Raw genomic sequence first — 21,509 nt, forward strand, 5'->3', positions numbered from 1 at the left:
ACGACAAGGACATTATGAAAAACTATCTTTATTCTACATTGCTGCGTCATTTCTCCCGGAACAGGATCATCTCTGGACACCGTCACAACACTGCTCGGAGGAACATAGACTGATATGCATAAAACGTTAGGAAATAAAAAAAAAAGTGACTAAGATTCTGATCGTTTGACCGACAGGCAACGGTGGTTCGGAATAAAGATTATTAAAAGAGGAAAATAGGAGAGGAAAGTTAAGCTCTGGCGACACCTTCTGTAAACCCCGTGAACGACACAGAAAACCGAACATTTGATTCACATTCTCTCGTCCATCGTCGACTCTCTTGTCACAAGAGGCTTCTGAGAGTCGGATTTGGTGTTTGTAAAAAAAAAAGTAGTTTCAAGTCTGAACGCACTTTGCCGCTCATCCGGATGTTTCAGCTGAAACTGACCTTTTTAAATTACAGGAAAGGTTCTCACCCTGGTGAGAAGAACGAGTCTTTCACATCAACAGTCTCGAGTCTTTGATATGACTCATCGACCTTTTCACTCGACCTGTGTTTTGTCTCTCATCATTTTGACTCACTTAGTGAAACAATCCCTTCTGCTTAACATGAATAGTCACTCATTCGTCGAACAAAGTGAAAGCAAAACTTAAAAAAAAGTAATATTCATTGTAAAAAAGAGATTCAAAATGATGAGAACATAAAAGTAAAGTGAATCTATAAGAAAATCATTCAAAGACATGTAAAGAGAGGTAAACGTTTGGGTCACGAGTGAAAGAATTGTAATTTGAAATATTGAGCTGCGGCTTGGTTTCTGGAACCAGCACGAACCGTTTGAAAGAACGTTTTCGCCGAACAGCAACACGCAGACTTTCCCGTCCGACTTGCATCCGGAGGCCCACAGAGCAGGAAAAATAATCTGACTACAAAAATACAGCAGTCGGCGAGACTGGCCGCTGCCCGGCGCTCACCTCACCTCGGAGTATTTACAGAAGCACCACTTCAGTGTTGTCATGGCGACTGAGACCATCCCAGTGCTTTGCTTGTTGTTGCCTGGCAACGGAAAATCCACAATCTCAAGAACTTGAAACACAAATCAACCCAAACAGTGAACGTTGATCCCTCGCTGCCTCACGAACGGGAAGGAATTAGTTGGTGTGGATTATAATCTGAAGCGACCGAATCACTTTAAAGGAAAGGGAAGTCAAATCGATGGACAGCATCTCAACGTTCACAGTCTGACACTGGTCCTCTCTACTCCCCAGTGTGTGTGTGTGTGTGTGCTCGCAGTGTCAAACACACACACACTGGAGAGTCTTTTCCTCACAGAGATTATCATCCAGCTCTGACTTGGAAACACAGTGAGGGGTGAAGACAGGCTTCGCTCCCTTTGTAATGTGCGGTTTACTCCTCCTCCTCCTCCTCTTCCTCCTCCTCCTCGTCGTCGTCCTCGTCGTGGCAGTGCGTGATCTCCTGTGGAGTCTGGGGGAACATGTTGGGGGCTTTGCCCTCGCTCTCAGAGCGGGTCAGCTTGTTGCGTTTGCACTCCTCCTCCTTGCAGTCGATGGAGATGGAGCGGTTCCGCGTGGCCAGCGGCGACTCCAGGTCGATGTCCACGTGCGCGTGCTCCACCGTCGACTCGTGAGGCATCTGCAGAGCAAAACAGCCTCTGGTCAGCAGGGGGCGACATGGAGCCACTTTTAATTCACGAGGAAACGATGCGCTTCTGAGAGTTGGCCAATGTGTTCGGCTGGATGTTGAAGTGGAACCTTCCAGAACAAAAGGGACAGGCTCTCTGCTCACCAGGACGTGCGCCGCTCTGAAGAGGTAGCTGAAGGGGTAGTAGAGCAGGTTGATGAAGGAGGCGGCGTACAGGTCGGCGTATCGCATCACCTGCGAGGCGAACAGCGTCTGCCTGGACCCGCTGCGGAACAGACTTCCCATCATGCCGTAGCACATGTCCATGTCGTGAGTCACTTTCTGGGAACGAGAAGGAGAAGGTGATGCCACGGCGAGGCCACGGAGCCTTCGCCACCAGGACTCGTACAAACTCCTTTTTTTTTTCACTTCAGTGTTGACACTCAAAAGCGCTTTGTCAATAAAGTTTTATTATCGTTCGTATCAAAAACCATCCTAAGGAAGACGCCAACAGACGGAGGAGTGGTCCCATCTAACTGGGATGGGTCGGAAGGGCAATGGTGCCGGGGTGACCTTTGACCTCATCGTACAGCCACATTCTCAAGCTACTTTCTTCACAGTCCTTTCATTATTGACTTGTTTGCCTGTGAATAATCTGGTTTAGTTCACTTCCTCCGGTGGCTCCACTGACCGCACTGTACCTTGACTCTTTTCTGGATTGTGCTGATGTCGGGTCTTTCGTTGCTGCTGCTGTCCAGATGTCTGAGGACGAGAGAGAAGGAGACGATAAGCACTGGGGAGAGAGTGGGAGGAGAGGTCGGGGGGCGACAACTTGCCAGGCAGCGTCAGGTTATAAAAAGCATGAGTTATCAGGCAACCTCCAGACTTCGACCCCCTGTTCTCACCTCCACACCCAGAGCCACGCGTGAGTGGGGTTATAAAACAGGACAATGGACTCACTTGTACTGTTCGGCCAGGAAGATGTCCAGGCCCTGGAGTTCCTCAAACAGAGCTGTAAAAGAAGATATGAGCTGTCAAAGATTGGGGCGGGGCCGGGGGGCGTGTGAGCGCGGGGCAGTGCCTCACAGCTCTTATCGGTCCACACATGCAGCTCCTGCGCCAGCTCAGGGATCACCAGGAAGGTCCGCCAGCCCTGCCGCTTCTTGGACTTGAGGATGTCGCCGAAGATGTGGTCCCCGATGTAGACAATGTCTTTCCCTTTGGCCCCCAGCAGGTCGCACACGATGTCGGAGGAACCTGCGGAGCAAAACGTGTGGCTGCTGATGGCATCCAGAGACGGAGCAAGCAAACAAACGTAGGGGACTATAGTGTATTTGGAGGGGGATTTTAAGACAATACAATACAATTCAATGAATAACTTCACTTCCAGGTCTAAACATTGCTCATGGTAAAATGCAAAGGTGTCCAAGTCCAATGCACCAACATTTGAATTTTGTTTTTGAGTTTTATACAAGTTATTATTTTACATTTAACATGGTTTTGTCCATTAGAGATGTGAAACTGCCAAGTCTAACAGTTCCGGTGAATCACATCCTCCTTTCTAAATCCTGGTCCCTACGTTAACTCTCGCATGGCCTCCTCAGTCTGAGAGGATTCCACTGAACACTCACCTCCAGAGTAGACGATGCCATGCTGCAGAGGTCCAGTGTACGTTCCAATTTTCAGGCGTCCTGTTGTCTGAGAAAAAAAGAAGGGAGTGTTTCTTAAATGTTTGTATCAACAGCATCCAGGTCGCATCACAACATAAAGGAACATGACAATTATAAGAGAAAAGCCGTGAAAAAACTAAAGTCTATAGACTTTACTGCCTTCATCCAGTTGGAAGCAACATGCTTCTTAATTTTTGTGTCGTGTTTTGGTTTTCATGTGCTTTTATTTTGTTTTCCTGTGAGTTGTTTCTGTTTCCTCTGTGCTAGTTCACAGCAGTGCAGATGGAACCCATCCGCAGATCTAGCTCCGCTGATTTCTGCACCCTGGTTCCAGTCTGCGCTGCCAGATGGTTGCTCCGCGACCTCCAGTAAAGATCCCCTGAAAACTAATTCTTTCACGTTTCTTTATATTGTTCAATTGTGCGTGCCTTTTCTGCTGCTTCCTAGGTTTCTTCCTGGTTTATTTTCTGTCAGTTTCTAGCAGCGTTTGTGCTTCGTGTTAGAGTTTTTCTGCTCAGGTTTTGTTTTCTCTTGTTGGCTTTTCTTCCTCGCGTGCGTGTTTGAGTCTTCCAACACCAAGTGTTTTTCGTTGTTTGGGCCTTGTGAGTTTTGGTTATTTAGGCTTCATTGTAATTCGCCTCTTTTCTGTTTCAGGTTTTTCCCTGTCCTTGAGTGTTTCCCTCGTTCTGCGTTTGGTGGCGATGTCTTTAGTTCCTTGTTTCCTGTCTTGTGTATTAAACATTGTTAAGTTTAACCTTGTTGCTTTGAGCCTTCTGTGAGTCAGCTACAATCTTAGCCCTTGGGTCTGTTCTCCTGAGCCACCATGACATTTAGAGCCATATAAAGATCTCTTTCCAGAACTCACACCGCAAAAACCTTTGGCCGAATTCAAGGTACAAACACTACTATCTTAATATCAGAGTAATGTTCAGCCTAAGCATTCAGATTATGTTGTTTGAAGGCAAAACAGGTTCATACAAGCAGTCTCTGAACATATATGGCATGGAACCGTGATCAACAACACTCAATTCAAGATGGAAGCACTTGAAATGAGGCTCAGAATGAAGTCCATGGTTGGAAATGAAATAGGTGTTTAGGGGAAACACCATGGCAAAAAGAGACATTGTAACTTGTTTTGGTGGTGAAGTCTTTAAATGACTTGACTTTAGAGATTAAACCACTGACTCTAAACTGTTCAGTAGAAAAATCTGAATCTGAAGAAGGTGAATAATCTCATTTCAAATCTTGCTACATCCAGAGGAAATTTGAGCTGCAGCAGACAAAGCTGTCACAGAAGTTGATAGCTGACATTACGGCCCTTTCATCCAAGCCTGAGACAATGACAGTTGTGGAGTGCAGCTATCTCTCACCATCGGGATCATCGTCGCTTTATTGGGCCGCCTCAGCTGCCGTGCACATTCCTGTGACTCACCGTGTCCACTTGTCTGAGCACCGTGCCCTCCCCAAAGAACACAGGCTTCCGGGCGTCCACCAGGATCAGATCGAAGTAAGACTTCCAAGGCCGGTGGGAGGTTCCTGGCTGCCGGGACGACCATGACACGCGCATGAGCATGACAGAGGACAGACAGGAGACAGACCTACTGAAACGAAGGGGGAACTTACCTTGGGGCCGTGAGGGAAGTCAAACAAGTAGGTCATGATTTTCTGAGAGAAGAAACCACAAAGATCGTGTGACAAGCAGCGGTAACTAACAAGACAGACAAGGGAGAACCGATACTAACATCCGTGTACTGGTAGTCGCTGTTGGTTGCCAGGAAAACTTTGGCAACTTCATTCATGCGACTGAGGAGAAGAGGCAGCTTCCCCTGGAAGCAGGGAGAAAGGAAGACTTTCAGATGGGCCATTGAGAGAGCGGAGCTGCGTGTGTGTTTACGGGGAGAGTGTTTCCTCCGCGCTGAATACTAACAACGTACATCTTTCACCACATACTTCTCCAAGTTCTCCACTGTTTTCTCCTTCAGCGTGCCCTGAAATGGAGCACAAGAAAGGTAGGTTGTTTTCACAGTCATACAGTTTGGTCAGCTGAACTCTGAGGGCCTTACTTTTCTCTGAAATGTTGTAAATATTAGCATTGATATGATTATTTATCATGACAGTAATGAAAACTACGGCGACTATAATGATCAACACCAAGACCTGTAGAAGACTGGAATGATCGCATCTTCTCCTCTTTCATACTGCGCCTGCGGCTCTCATACTTGAACTTGCTCTCACCTTAAGAACCTGACAGGTTCTCCCACAATTCTAGAGTCTCACCCTCATTCTATATATAGACCTCAAAGACGAAAGGTTTACTTCACACGTGGAAGGGATTGGAGTTCCAGAGGAGCAGCTTCTACACAGCAAGCGTGTCCTGAAACGCCCAGTGGAGGCTCTTATCATTGTAGACACACCATGTTTGGCTTTGAGTTGAGCAAACACAGCAGCTTCATTAAAGAACAACAAATTACCAGCATTATTTCTCCTCAGTTTCCAGGACAAGCCTGAACAGCGGAATGCAGCTTCTGACAAGAGCCTGGCTGATGGACCTGGAGCTCATTTTCACTTCGTAACAAGCTGTTTTTCATGAGGTGTGTGACATCACATCCAACGCAGAAGTCGACTCCCACGTGCACTGACCTTAAAGTGGACCCAGTCCACTGCGTCGCGCACATCCTGGAACATGCTTTTGAAGGACATGAAGAGGTCCCCGTCCTTAAAGCCGGTGTCACAGCTGGTGGGGGAGGGAGGGGGGACACAAGTGTTACCGAAACTTCACAGAACATCATGAAAAACATTGCCTATGTTTTTTTACTTTTAATAGGGGCGGCCTCCCTGGGTGGAGGGGGGCAGCATTCTCCCCTGAAGGAACAACAACCAGGCTTGAGAGGACAGCAACTCTGAAGTCTACAGTGTTTTGGAGGTGGTCCCGCGGACGCACTTCCATTACAGTCGACGTTCAATGGTGATTTATCACCACGATTAGAGGAGATCACAAACTATTTCAGAGAAGAGCTATTTGTTTAAGCTTGTTGTTTGGTTTGACATCAGTGAACTGCTATCAGCAGGCGCCCGGTCCCCCTTACACTGCAGTGCTTTCTGCTGACCCAGATTCTGAGGCCGTGCTGAGCCCAGTTGCACAACAGCCACTATCGCACACAGCTGCTTACCTTGTGTATCTGTCACAGTTGGAGAAGAAATCCACCAGGCAGGCGAAGAGGTAGGTTTCTGCACCGGGAGAAACAACAGCAAGAACATGTTATCCAGCGTATATACTATTATGGAGCATATATCTGAGGATTTTATTACAGGAGGCACTTTCGATTCACAGTATTTTCTTAAAAACGATAATGAATCGCTACTTCACTTTGCATCATTTTGAATTATTCTTCTCAATAATTCTAAAATTCCTTCTCAGTTCAATCTAGTCCAACAGTAAAACTGCCATTTTGAGTGGAGGCTGTGTGACGGGATTTTACCTGGCAGGTTGAAGAGTGTGTTGAGGATATAAAAGCGCTCTGTATCATCCCTCTGGATGAATTTGTTTGGGTACCGTTCCCGGATCTCTGGGCTGAAAAAAGCAGAAAGCAGAATCAGAGGTCCTTTCACGCTCATTTGTGGTCACCTTGAAATCAGACCCCAGTACAAGGGTTCTATTCATAAAATATTACTTATATAGAACAGACAATAGCATGTGTCGCTCCCTGCTGAATTTAAAGGGATACAGAAGGTTGTGGTGGCACCCGTTGTTATGATCGGCCAGAAGTTCAGCCCACTGCTCACCACAGAACTCAACAGTATTATCACTTTTAAGGCCAGATTCACTAACCACTTCTGTGTACTAGAAACATGTCTGCCCATAAGTATAAGCAACCTATGAAGAGAGCAGAGAGGTGCAAAATAATAGGTTTACATCATTGTTACAGTGACGCTGTACAGTGTTAAGCTGTCTTCTAATTTCAATGTCATTTGGTGGAGACAACTCCGTCTGGAAATCGTGGTAGCAGTCCGGGAATCCTGGCCTGTTGAATTATTCCAGAGCAAGAATGGAGTAAAACATTGAAATAAAATCACATAGCAGCTGAAGGCATTTTATATATGACACATTCTATATGTCGCTGTTAAACGATGCCATTTTACTGTCCTTTGTCCTAACACAGAAGTCAAACTTGGATGGTATCATGCCCCAGTGTCGAGGCATACAAACTCTGATTTGAATGGGCTTTAACATTAAAATATTTACAATAATAATAAATAACAATAGATATATAAATACAATATGAAACATACAATATTAATAAATATGATAATAATGAATATATTTTTTTATAAACAGTATTTTTTAATGTGTGTGTATTCACCCACATAGTTTAAGTCCACCATCAACTCTAATTTAGTTCACACAAACAGAGATCGGAGTAAATCTGCCGAGTAACATCCATCAACATAGCGACCATGTTAAAGCCAACTGACCAACTGAGCTTGTTGTTGCGTATCAGAGGACATTTAAGCTTAAGAAAGTAAAGATAAAAATAGAATGTGACGATGAGTATCATGATGGAACACAGGTGCGAGTGAGGCACAACGGTTTATTGACAACAAAAGCTGGTTGCAGAAGACATTATGATTTTTACCGTTTAATTCTCCATGGATTAATTGGAGTAATTTCAGATAGATTTATTTTTTGTGAATAAAAGAACAGACTTTGGATTCACGGCTACCTTTTATTTCCTGACTTCCTTAACCCACCCGCAGGAGCGGCATGGAAAATGGCCTTGTGCCACCACACAAATGTCATGTATTCATCAGTTTCGGAAATGACGACTGGTTCACAATCACCCCCGTCAGCACAGCTGTGAAGCGCGGCTGGGTGGCATTTCCTCTTCTAGAGATCGATCAGGGCATGCTTTATTTAAAAATGATGTTGCAGTCAATAGCCTGAAGGACTGTGCCACGAATGTAGTGGAGTTTGTTTGGTAATGGTGGTAGTTATTAGTGTGCCAGCTTCACTGAAGAGAAGATACACGTGTATATAAACTAAAAAGGCTCTGAAAAAACAGGCGTGTGGGGGTTGATAGACAAATATTAAGAAGTGTTCAAAACTCACCCTCGAACAAAATGGAATCCATGGACACAGACCAGAATATTTCCATAAGCATCCACCTTCAACAGGTTTCCATATATGGTGTCAAAGACAAGACCCCTGAAACAGATCAAACCAGCCTATCAAACATCTACTGAACACTGAGCTGGTGCTTGGAAAATGAAGTGGCAATTCAAATCAAAACAATATGAGATAAGAACGTATCATCACACAAGTGTGAGAGGCGTGATGGTTCTGACCTGGTGGGAAACGCTGGGTCGTAGACGAAGCTGAGCAGCTCTTGAGGGTAACCGATGGACACAAGCCGTTCCACTGTGAGTTCAAAGCCCAGGGACTCGTACTCTGGTGACTTGTACACTGTAACGGACACAATGAAGCTAGTGGTTCAACGCCTTGGTTGTATTAAATAAAACAAAATAAAGTAGAAAAGGATTCAAGATTAAGATTGCAAGATACTGTGTGGAGTAAGCAGAAAGCAAAGAAAAAAAGAAAGCAAAAATGCTGCAATTGCACCATAATAAATCAAAATTATTATGAATTATTTATCAACTAATTTGATGATGTCAGAAAAGAGCCATTGAAAACATGGATAAAAGTTAATCATTTCATATCTTCCAGTTGTGGCAGGAAAAGAGAAGAGCCGAATTGTTGCCCATTATAACTTAAGATACATTTCCTCTTAGTGACTGATCACTAAGAAACGATTAAAACACTGCCACACACTCCTAATAAAAACAAACATGCAGATTTAAAATAGAAACATGATAAGAATGTGGAAATAACTTAACATAAGTGGCACTGTCTCTACACCTCTGAACATCCACAGCCACTGAAACCTCTCTTCCTTTGCTTCCTGCTGACAACCTTTGTCCAAGGTTTAGAGCTGATGCCTAATCCTTAAACTTGTGTGTTCATAACCAATAAATCACAAGCAGTCTCCAGTCCGTGTCATCAGTCGACCAAACAAAGTATACAACCTGGCCGTGATAAAAGTGCAGTCGGTGTGTCTTAGGTAAACATGCAATCCAACATGGCCGTTTATTGGAATGTGCAGGCCAAAAGGTGACATTTCATTTTGCTAGAGGGACGCGCCCCAGAGGAGGAGTTGGCATGTTGTTTTCCGCCGTCTGAATTTGATTCTTGCTCAGCGGCAGCAGCCTGGCTGTGTTACGACTGGAGTCGACCATTAAGACGGCATCGTCCGAGTCCCTCAGAGAGCACCTCCGCAGAGAACTCATGTTACATAACATGTCCGCAAAAGACATTGTCTCCTTGATAACAAGTGCAAGCCCCTTCACACCCGTCCGCTGTGCCTCTCCTTCCGAAGGCCCGGCAAGGACGACAGCGCCGGGCGCACAAATCCTCAGAGCTACCACTCGGGGTGTCAAAATGACAAATCACTCAACTTTCAACGGCAGCTCTAACAAGTTGGTCTGACTCACGCAAGCTGACCCTTGTCCCTGCCAGGACCGCATATTTCACCACAGGCCAAAACCAAGCCTGAAAATAAAGTCGCAGATTGTGGTGAGGCACACGAACGTTCGGTTGAGGATTTATAATGTTATCTGACACGGGGGAAAGAATACGTCAGATGATATATACAGAGTGAAGACTATGCTTGTGCTGTTTTGTCATCGCTCCCACAAGAGGGTGGGAGGCTGCCTCGAGGCAACCCCTCTTGCTTCAGGAAGCTGACTACTGCTACTTGTAACTTGGACTTTACACCGCTTTCTCAAGCCCACCTTGATCCTAACGGTAACCACACAAACACGTCTCATGTAGATGGACACCAGAACCTGATTTGGCACTGCTCAAACAAGTCATTTCAATTGTGTACAAAATACGGCACCAAAGCAAGTCAGAGTTTTATGCTTGGTTTAGATTAAAGGGGATGAGACAACCACACTGCACAGCCTGCAGCAGAGCAGCTGAGTGAAAGATGAAATCCAAAAACACGCATCAGAAATGAAGGACAGCCATCACATTTGTTTTCCTCCATGTTGTTCTCTCTTTCACTTCCACCATTGATCCTACCACTGCAACGGCTAACCATCTTCAAGAGAATCAACAAGCTCAGAAGTTTGTCTGGGAGTGCAACATTTATGAGTCAAGGCTTTTCCGGTCCAGTCGGATGACAGGACACAGGAGCAGACAGGGGAATTACATCACTGCTGTCTCAGTCCCTGAGAGATTCAGGAGAAAGAGTTTGACTAAAGTGGTTTCAACATTACTTTGAAGCTTTAAAACAGTAATGGAGTGGGGGACTTCTCTTCCCCGAACCACTTCAGTTCAGTCTGAGCGGCAAGTTCTGTTCAGTCACTCTTCTACACTATCAGTGTGGAAAATGTTGCTCCTGGAGTTGAAGTACCTTTCTGATCATGGAATTACATCTGTGAGACGCTCATTAAAAACGTATCATCTACAGTAACCTCAGCATGAGTTACTTGGTATGGTTGCATTAATGCACCATATGTATTTTAGAACACTATTTAAAATATGGTTGGAACACATGAGGTATGGGCAGGACAATTTGTCAAGTCGATATGAGTCGCTTCAGCACAAAATATCACTGCTTCCTATCCTAATTCAGAATAAATGCTCACAAAGTACTGTATAAAATGGTAGACTGAAGACACATTGATTGTTCACTCAATGGTTATTTTTAAACAACTATAAATGATCATTTTCTTTTGGAAAACAAGTCATAATTAGAAGTAGAAAGACGTGACCCCGATGTATGCCTTTCACAAGTCATCCTAGCCTCAGTATCAGATGTTGGATGCGTCGACAGTGGGACGTGGGGCTATTAGCTGCACTATTTTTAGTTGAAAGCAACACATTGGAAAGTTGACAAATCATCTGTGTATAAAAAAATCAACATGTCTGTCAAACGGGTAGTTGTGTTTGGAATGTTGTTGACCTCAAAAGCGTGCGTCTGGCCTTCAGCGCGTTTCATATGTCTCACAGGAGTAATTCGTAGACGTGTACTTCAGTTCGCGACCCGACTTGTGCAGCCGATACCTTATATCCCTTGTTAGATTATTGTCAGATGCTCCCTCAGATCCATTACTGAGACGTGTGTACAGAGTCAATACGAGTCGAACAGGTCACCTCCAGCACACATGTAACATCCACCGTCACCCAAGATGAACAACAATTCACCTCAGAGCAACAGATGGAAATCACATACCACATTCTCTTACTACAAAATGATAATTTACGTCAAACATTTGTGTGAAAAAGAGGCCTCATTCACTTGGTTCTATCTTTGGGTCAGTTGCAGAACTCTAACAATTGTGTGTGTAACGCTGCTGCAATCTCTTTTCAGTGGCCTGTGGTCAAACAAGAAAAAAGGCACTGACTCAGTTCTGCCATTACAATGAATTGGGAAACACAAAAACACACTTGAGACACACTCTCTAAACAGTGGAAAGGGCAACCACAAAGAAGGTGGTATAACCATGACTAGACGTCAGGGAATGAACAAAAACAAAGTTGCATCATCAAATCCAGTCCCCCAGGTGATGAAAATTGGCTTCCAAAACTGGAAAAAAAAACAGGTTGCATCATGAAGTTACCCCGGAAACAAGGGTGATAAGGATTGAGAGAAAGCAGAAGAAAGACGTTACAACATTAACACGTCAGCGTTTTCTAAACACAACCTTTGTGGATATATAAAATAAAATGTTGTCATTGTTCAAGGAATTCTGGCCTTTGCTATGGATGTCTAAGGGCCGGTAGAGTTATTTCCAAATGTCAATGAAACGTGAAAATGTTTTAATAACTGGCAGTTTTATTGATGGAGACATTGAGATTAGGGCTGTCAATAGATTACATTTTTAATCTCAATAAACTGCATTAAAGATGGGTTGAGTTAAATTAATTCTTTTTGTATCTGTTTTAAATGTAATTTAAAGGCCATGAATGCTAACCATGTTACACTCTCAACATGTTTTTGACCCTTTTCAGGGCCTCTGAGGTTGTTCTACAGAATGTTCTCAACAGTATCTGTTATGTTGGGTTGTTGGAGAAAACAAACGAGGAAAGCATTGTGTCGATAAAGGCGTCATTTAAGTTACATTTGGAACAGATACAAAATGAGTCATTAATTTGCCATGAGTGACCAGTAAACTCAGATTCAGTGAGATTGAGGGTAATCTATTCACAGCATGAATAGAGATTCAACATTTTTATACAACAATTACTACAATATGTATTATCTTATATAAAAAATATATTTATATACTACGGCATAGGATGATTTGAATCTGTTTGGTATAACACTGTGCATAAACTAATGTTCAGAAAGCATAAAAAACAGAAGATTAACTCTATTATTTAGATGACTTTTAGACATTCTGCTGTAGTAATAAGTCTAATTTCACAATTTATTAATTTCCTTCTGGTTCCATCATCCAGCTCGGTTGGTGGGTCACAGAGGTCAATCCCCTCAGTCGAGAGGAAAGTATGTACTGACATATATGAACAATTTATCGCATCACAGAATGACTGAGCACAGCTTATGATTTATATGGGCGCAGCATGTATATGGAATGTTTTGACCAGTTTGTGCAGACCTCAGGTGTGCAGGCTTTTGTTCCACAAGCTGGGAGTAGCGACACCAAAACACCTGGTTTGCTGGTGACCCCGACACACAGAGTAAACCTGCCTCCGATGACCAGAGGGGTCGAGAGTCATCAAATGAACTCGACACCAGCGAAAAGGAAGTACACTAAAGTGGGTGTGTAGTGCAGCTACACTTCGTTCACTTTGTTCTTTTCAGCCCCTCTGCATTGTTCTGGAACTAGCTACAACACCTCACACAAAGATGGCATTGATCCAGTCTGCTGCATTATAGCGGCAGCCATTCTTTGACATCACCAGCTCCCTGGATGTGTCAGATGTTTTTCCTGCGCTCAGAACTTAAATCCATTCCAGCGATACATGATAGCCATGGTTTTTGCAAACATTAACACTTGGTTATGAGCGGCCATAAAGAGTCATGTCAACAGCTGAGCGTTCATAAAATCTTCTGCAGACTGAGCAGGGATTGGACTGCCGGTCCAGAGAGGGACTACCAGTGATCCCCGCTCTCTTAGGAGCGGCCACCAGTGGGCACAACAAACAAACGTGACCTGCTTGTCAAAGTCAGGGACTTATTTATAGAGACACAGACACTGAAGCTGATTCAGAGAACAAAGTTGCAGGACGATTCTAGTCTATTGAAGGGAGCTATTTCACACATTCCGTCATCCAAGTGTTATACAGAGCTTGATTTGTCTCTGGCCTTGACCCAAAACATATTTTTGTGAGGAACAAGCTCCAGTCATCACCGGTGGGAAGGTTGGCATTTAAACCTCAATAAAAGTATGGAGTACATACTCTACACAAAACAAAAACACTGTTTTATCTGCGATATTATTACCATTACAAACCAGTCATTTTGGTCATGTTTTGAACCCCGCGACTTTATCAATGTTGCCGCTGCTATATGGATTTTTTTTTTTCAGGCAAGCAAACCACATGTCGCCAAGATACTGAGCCTCGTCCGATCAGTATAAATGAAATCATAGGCGTTTTATTTGCATTTAAAGCGCTCAATGTAATGTTTTCTCTCTAGTGCCGGTCGGCCACATCTCCCATGTTCCCGCAGCTCCGCCTCCACAAGTCGTAGCTGCTGCTCAGAGCTCCAGTCTCAGCTGACAAGTGGCCGGTAATACGCAGCAACGAAAACAGCAAATAAATAATGTCTTTCCTATGATGTGATTGGCAGCATGATTTGGGGTCAGAACGTCGCCAAGTTTGTTTGCATTATTTATCAGTCTCAAAAGCTGGTCCCCGTTTTCAAAACTGGTTCACGTATCCTCATGCATTTTTAAGCCTGTGCACAGAAATCACTGACCTTTCTTATATGCGCTCTATAGTCCGGAAACACAGTTAATATTATATATGAATGAATAATATTCTTTAAAACTAATGTCTCCATACACTGTGTTGCATTTCAGCTTTTTATGGTTCTTTTGAGTGAACTGCTCACCTGCCAAAGTGTAATCCATGTCGAAGCCAAAACACTTGATCTTCTCCATGGCCAGGCTTCTGTTGACGAATACTCTAGAAGACAGGAGTGTGGAACAGGGATTAGGTGTATTTTTGGAGGGTTCTGGGTTTAGATAAAGGGCTGTAGCAATAGTTGGTGCCATGTAAATGTAGTACTGCAATGACACAACAACATTGGACAACTTTGAGTGTAAGAAAACATAGATACAGTAAAATATTGCTATATCTGCAATATTGGATAGACATTTTAAGTGCACTATATCGATATTTAACTATTTCAGTGTCCCCATTCAGGGACACTGCCGTCACCATCTTGATGGTGACAAGACAACATTACAGCCATTTCAGTGAGAAAAAATATGGAAGGAGTGCTAGGGCATTCAAAGACACAAGACTTGTGCAACAGCTCCTGAAAGAAAACAGAACAGCATAGAACTTTCCATTTAGATTCTTACACTGAATTCACCGTGCATACATGACAGGCTATTAACCAGCTTTTAGTCATGATAGTGGATTGTTAAATTACTCCACCATGTGTACACATCCTATATTTCAGGCAAGAATTACTCCTACAAACAACTGTCGCTCATTGGCACCTATGGAGCAGCTAGTAACAACAGCTATGTAATAGTTTTTTTCAGCTGTAATTTATATTTACAAGTGAGTACTTTGAGTTCAACAGGATCACGTTTGTCAACTACTGCGCAGAACAGCACAAGCAGGAGCAACAGCACTGTTTACACACGTGAACAGATGATGGCGTCTGTAACTTCCCAGTTTGGGGTTACTAAAGGAAAAAAATATATAGTTATATATGTTGATCAGAAAGATGATCCTTTCAACTTTATTCTTTTTAAACCTGCTAAATTAAACTGTTTTCAAAGGAGGTGTTAAGACACACTCTGTTGATGAGTATTAATACACGCGAAGCTGCATTTATCTGATCACTGTTTTTTATCTGCTGTTGCAAGTAGTTCAGTGCCACTTCCTGTTAGGTCTGATGGATATATGATAGACAAATATGATATTTGATGCTTTAAACATGTGGACACATTGGAAACAGCAGCATGAAACTGAAAACAGGATACAGCTGTGCAGTAATAGGTTACGCAACAAAATAAGGACATTATTTGGCTTTATATTGAACCCAACAGTCCAGAAAAACAGCCTCTCTTCAGCCTGATTCTGAAAATTCCAGGAAACAGCCTCACTGTCAAGACTTGCTTTTCGGGTGCTAATTAGATGGTAAGATAGTCCTGAGCTGGCTGACCCCCCAATGACAAAGCACACGGTGCAACAGACCTGCTCCGCTTATCTATGGCATCTTTGGCAAAAGTTGCCTGAAATGACATGTAGGTCAGGGAAAGGAGGCCACTGGGTCAACAAGTACAATAGCTGAAATTGTTAATGCATGGTTGCACTATATTTTAGGTTTGACTGAAAGGCAGCCAGTAGAAGGAAAGGTAGGATGAATTCACAGCAAGATGGATTGGAAGACTTCAGTATTCAGTTAGGAAACATCATGTTGCAGTGAATTATTTTAACTGGAGAGGGGAAGTCCTCCTCTGCACGTTTCAGCTACATGTTGCGGGACCTGTCTCTAGCAGCTCCCAACAGAGGGATCCCAAGATGATCCCCAGCAAGAGTCGATGTATTATCTGCATTCTTTCCAGAGGTGTCAGAGAGCCTAACAGACACTCATGCGAGATGACTGAGACAACGAAACCCTTTTCCTGCAAACTATTATTTTATCATGTTACATCAAAACCATTCAAGAAGAGAGAGGTTTTTCATTCGAATTGTATTGCAATGTGCGGCGCCACCATGGAAATTATATTCTGTACAGTTAACAGAGGCCACTGAATTTCAAGAAAGTTTACACGGTTGAATCAAATTTTCATATCAGAATTTTCCCTCCTGCCAACAACACTGTCGAGATGAACCATCAAAAGTATTTATTATGATCGGAATTAAACTTCCAAGCAGCATCTTTCCAACTAAAACAATCAGCAACCTGAACACAAAAGCATTTATCATCAATGTCTGCCGCCAAATACCTTGCTGCGGGTCCATGGTGAACGAGCTGCCATTTAGACCTCTGTTCAGACGGGTGTCGATGCATTCTGTGCGAGATTACCCCTCAGATTGGCCCAACCTTGTTCTGACCTGCACTGGCAGCTGTGTCCCACAAACAAATCCCCCCACTACACTGCCACACGCCCCCCTCCTCTCTTGGCCTTCTTGTCATTCAGAAAATTTCTCAATTGTTGCAAGAAAAAGATCATGACAATTCCGCATCTTTCTCTGTTGTTTCTGGGGTTGTTTTTCCTGAAATCTCATGTCAGTCATGGTCAGTTTTGGGTGGACAAACTCAAAGACATCTAGAATGATGATGTGTGGCAGAAACGTCAAGGTAATTCACTTGATGTTAACGTCCGAAAAATAAATTTGTTGTCTAATATATCATAACACTTAACCAGCAAATGGTCACATCTTTTCATATTGAAGGTCTTTCACTATCGTATAAGTGAAGTACTCACATGTTGCTGCTTTCATTACTAGACTATGATCAAAGGACTGATTAAAGGCATCAGTGACCTTACCTGACCTTGCACATCAAAAGTAAACTCACGAATGACTAAACATCCTGTCGGTCGATGACAACACAATGATTCCAAATGTTCTTCCATGGCATTAATGACAGCTTAAGTCAATGCTTTGTCCCACATATGAACATGATCCCAATGAAGAAATTGACCTTGGAACTTGGTCATTTGTACCAGAGCTTGGTGATACAACTGTTGAGTGGCAGGAACATCACAGAGGGTGTTGAGGTGTGCGTGTGTTTGCAGTTTGGGAGGACGACTTATCTAATGTGTGTGCGACAGCTAAATGACCCCCGTTAACACGTCATGTTATGCAATGGAGTCGAACAACAGCCGTTCACACCAGTGACACGCCAAGTTAAACATTGACTAGAAACACATTCTGGCATGGAGAAGAAAACCGGGCTGGTACTGCTCATGAAACATGAGAATTTGAGCATCAAAACAAACTGTAAGAACAAATTAACAAGTTTGAGGGATCAGCATCTTGTTTATCTAGATACGCAAGCAGCGCATGAACATTCTTGAATCGAAGCAGAACCATTGAAGTGTAAAATGGGATTGCTGCATCGCCCAAAGCACTTGTTTTTAAAGCTTGAAAAAATACACCATGTTATGTACGTAACAAGCAATACCTGAATTTCAGCAAGCAACAGCGGGGGATGGAAGACTGGCGCAGACCTCAGCATTGACTTCAGCCAGTCAATGTTCACTCAACACAACCCGCATAGGAATGAGCCACTTTGTTGTCACTATAACTAATGACACTTGTTCTGCATGAATGGATTGTAAATGATAATGTAATTACATTAGACTGCATGTTGATGACATCAACTGTGTAGTTTCTCCTAGTAACATCAGATGTTACCATTTCTATGCAAACAAAGGAAGTCCTCCCACGCAAACTAGTAGGCGATCATTTAAAAAAGTAGAAAACCACAAACGGTCGGCGATGAATCACACTTTCTGCAGCTTCCACATGGTTGGCTGCTGGTGACATCTGCACTTAGCCATGGTTGAATGTTATTGGTTAAAATTCAACTGAAATTTTCACTTGAATGAAATACCAACACGTTACCAAGAATTTGAAAACAGGATCTTGAAAATTATTATTTAACTGCATCATGACAAGACCATGACATTCATCATGATTCAAATACCACTGATGAAGCACACACAGCAGTCACAAAAAAGTAAAAAAAAAACTTATCTAAAAGTAGTTAAAACTTATCTCTAAAAATCTCCCACAATGGTAAAAAACTACATCAGCACATGAGCATCACTGTTGTGTGAGAAATATACTTTTACTCCAACTGGAAAGGCAGAGAAAAACACAAGAGATCAAAGCCATATCACTTTTTAAGTTTAGTATTAGAGCAAAACTGGTTGTGCTGTTCCATTTAATTGCATCAAGTTATTTACACCCATCCCTGTTTACTTTGCAGCCCTGAGCCAATCAGAGGGCATTGTTTGCCATCTACTATGTAGGTGGGCTGCATCCTTCATTGTCCAGAACGGCTGAGTAATACAATCACATCCTCTCTTGTTGTTCTTCAGTCCTGGGGTTGAACCCAGTCTGTGCTGCTTGTTTACTGCTTGCTTACCGATGATATGGCTCTCTCCTGTATTTTTTCATGGCAAGTCCATCCATGTTGGCAGGCAAGTCTGCATAGTTCTGTAGTCTGTCGCTCCATGATGTCGTCATCCTTCAAGTCTATTAATATCTGAAAAGAAAGACAGGTCTGATCAGAGCACATACTATGCAAATCTAAGATTTCTTTGAAAAACGGTAGTCACATGATAATAGATCGGTAACAAGCTTTCATGTCAAGCAGTTAAACATTGTCAGTAGCTGATCGGAGCTGTTCCTGAGAGCTGCAGGATGTTGTCACCTCTCACATCTAGTGTTGGGGATGAGAGGACTCAATGAATAGGTCGATTTTTAAACTATTAAAATCTCACTGTCTTTGGAAGGACAGCGAAGAGAGATGTTAAATCATCGTCTGCTCAGTATGAGAAAGAGTCTTGTTTGAAGTGAAATTCTTGTTCATTTATGGCCCTGTGGTATGCAACCCGTGCTTATGGCTGAGGCTGTTTTCCTACTGTCCCTGGAGAGAGCAAGCAGAGCAAACACAGAGGTCAACTTTCTTCAGAGAGAAGCCAACACACAGACATGGGACTTCACTGCTGCTTAGGGAATACTTCACATCAACTACATTCTTATATTAGATATTAGAAATGAAATATTGTTCCCATAATTCCGTACACAACACACACTATAACTGGCGAGTTATACGCTTCTTACACACTTATTACAACTTCTAAGTTTAGATTCAGCAGAATGAGGAAAAAGGGCTTGAAAGTATTGGCAGAAGTGGCTGCAACATATTATTTAAAGTCTTTCAGAAGCAAAAACATGCTCCATGGTATAGTTGGTATTTCAGTGAAGTTCTTCATCTATAAACGTGGTCAGCACGCTGATATTGCGTACTTGCTGTTGACTCTGATTCATGTAAATAACTATTGTAATGATAGTTAAGATGTTCTCACACGGTGTGAATGGGTTTCCTAACTTTGACTAAGGCTTGCGCTTTGAATGTCGCTGGAGCAGCTTGACGTCTGAGCAGAACAAAAGCAGGGGGAAACAAATCAAGACTGAACGTCGCTGGAGGGGCTCAGGCTGTGGTCGGCTGCGGGGACGGTGGCTGTCGTGCCATCACCGCAACTATTCTTAGGAATGTGACGGATGTGGAACTAAAATGAACGGTTAACATGTCAAGCGCCCGTCAATTGTCAGAAGAGATGCTAACCTTAGCGACACAAGTCTCGTCGCAAGCCAAGATTAATGGTAAACTCCTGCGTGCTAAGCTAGCGCTGCGTTCGCCTGTGCTTTCCTATGTGAATGAATAAGCGGTTAACGACTGCACGGTGAAGGTTTCGCAGCCTCTGAGGGGAACGTGTCTTTATCTGGGAGCAGATTCGATACTCACCTCACCGAGTACTTGCACAAAGACAGTTGTCGGTCGGACTGAGCATGCGCTTGGAGCAGTGGCTGGGCAGCGAGGGTGTATAGATATTGAAGCAGAAAGCAGCAGAGAAAGTGCGTTTACAGTAAGACAGCAGACAGAAGTCCTGCTCGGGCTGACGTCCTCCAAGTCTGAGCCACTGCAGCCAGCTGCTGTTGTGAGAGCTTCCAGTGGGCGGGGCATAAGCCTGTCTGTCAACAGTGGGGGCGGTGCGGGGGATAAATCCCGCCCACAGGGGGTTGTTTATGTGCAGCATAAAAAAAACGAGGGGGAAATACAGGAAAACTAGAACAAAACAAATCATACTGTTCATACATGTGCTGTCAATGGCATTGATATGTGCAATATTTTTGCATCTTGATACACACAACTAGTTGTTATCGTGTTATTAGATGAGCAGCATATAACAAGCTTTATCCTGAGACAGAATCCCACTGTCTTTAACATAGTCATCATAGCGCGGACACAAGTAGGGATGACTCTATACCACTTTTTCACATCCAATACCGATACTGCAACCTTGAGTATCGGTGGACACCGATCTGAAACCTTCCACTGTGTTGGCTTTATTAAAACAAAGTACAGTGGTACCTCGTTCTCGACCACAATCCGTTCCAGGCGGCCGTTATAGAAGGGAATTGTTCGAAATCTGAATCGATTTATCCCATTACAATTAGTGGAAAAAGAAATAATGCGTTCCAAGCCTTAAAATAGGCTTTTGTAGGAGTGAATGTAGAGTGTCTGCTGCAGGTGCGCTGTTCCTCTATGTGTGTGGCCGCTGCATGTGGGAGGGGTTGCCGAGTGAGTGACGTCTCTCCAGAAGTGAAGAGGTGCCCGGTGCGTGTCCAGCTCTGAATGTGCGCTTCTGTGCAGTTTGGCTGTGACAAAGTCATAAACCAAGTCACGCTCTGTCCCAGACTCGCCTCATCCCTGTCCCAGCTCCAGCCCACAACAGGACATCAAACCCTGGAGTGGTGTGGAGAGCGAGCACCTCCCCTGTGACACTCTACCACGGTCCAGTGTGGAGACAGGAAAGGTTTTACACCTCAATATGAAGAAAAAACAGTCAGTCAATGTAGCTAACGGGACACGTCTACATACAGAGGCTGCGTTATACATAACAACAAAGCGTGTCGTGGGTCAGCTGATCGGTCCGTGCACGTTTTTTTCCAGCTTTTTATCGGGGACGTTCGAGTTCTGGATTTTTGTTTGAAATCCAAAGCAAAAAAATCTTGAAATTTTTGTTTGAACTACGATTTGTTTGAATTCCGGGATGTTCGAAAGCCGAGGTACCACTGTATACATAATAGTGCCACATGTGACAAATATTGAAATAATTTTAAAAAATACGAGGCGATACAACTTGTTTGCTTGATGGAACAAAAAATCTTTCTTTTTGTTTTTAGAAGATTGTGAACCCTGAAAAGT

The 21,509-nt window shown here is 43.4% G+C and overlaps 1 protein-coding gene across 2 annotated transcripts; it reads right to left on the reverse strand.

Annotated features, from left to right (window-relative positions):
* Window positions 1-32: 32 nt before the first annotated feature.
* On the reverse strand, window positions 33-20,212 carry LOC128754604 (cytosolic purine 5'-nucleotidase). Of its 2 annotated transcripts, XM_053857331.1 has the most exons (18): window positions 20,046-20,212; window positions 18,660-18,779; window positions 14,430-14,503; window positions 8,632-8,749; window positions 8,396-8,491; window positions 6,768-6,859; window positions 6,459-6,516; window positions 5,929-6,022; window positions 5,223-5,276; window positions 5,031-5,114; window positions 4,912-4,953; window positions 4,721-4,828; window positions 3,250-3,316; window positions 2,705-2,875; window positions 2,579-2,630; window positions 2,320-2,380; window positions 1,784-1,960; window positions 33-1,630 (listed from the first exon to the last, which is right to left on the reverse strand). In XM_053857331.1, exons 2-18 carry the CDS (start codon window positions 18,758-18,760, stop codon window positions 1,385-1,387), a joined length of 1,695 nt encoding a protein of 564 aa, XP_053713306.1. In that variant the 5' UTR covers window positions 18,761-18,779; window positions 20,046-20,212; the 3' UTR covers window positions 33-1,384. The 2 variants fall into 2 exon arrangements, with proteins under 2 accessions (XP_053713306.1, XP_053713307.1); XM_053857332.1 differs by lacking the exons at window positions 6,768-6,859; window positions 8,396-8,491; window positions 8,632-8,749; ... (1 more) ...; window positions 18,660-18,779; window positions 20,046-20,212 and adding an exon at window positions 6,104-6,150 and having other exon boundaries at window positions 6,459-6,518.
* Window positions 20,213-21,509: the final 1,297 nt, after the last annotated feature.

This window comes from Synchiropus splendidus, chromosome 2 (assembly GCF_027744825.2).
Source record: "Synchiropus splendidus isolate RoL2022-P1 chromosome 2, RoL_Sspl_1.0, whole genome shotgun sequence".
In the NCBI taxonomy this organism is placed as follows: domain Eukaryota; kingdom Metazoa; phylum Chordata; class Actinopteri; order Syngnathiformes; family Callionymidae; genus Synchiropus; species Synchiropus splendidus.

What these genes read in the sequence shown, in the direction of transcription:
- LOC128754604 (XM_053857331.1), bottom strand. Translation starts at nt 18,760, where the DNA reads ATGACGACATCATGGAGCGACAGACTACAGAACTATGCAGACTTGCCT. An exon ending in CACACTCTTCAACCTGCCAG is followed by an intron (nt 6,517 to 6,767) that starts GTAAAATCCCGT and finishes CTCCCGGTGCAG; the next exon opens with AAACCTACCTCTTCGCCTGC. An exon ending in TTCCTGGCCGAACAGTACAA is followed by an intron (nt 2,381 to 2,578) that starts GTGAGTCCATTG and finishes TCTCGTCCTCAG; the next exon opens with ACATCTGGACAGCAGCAGCA.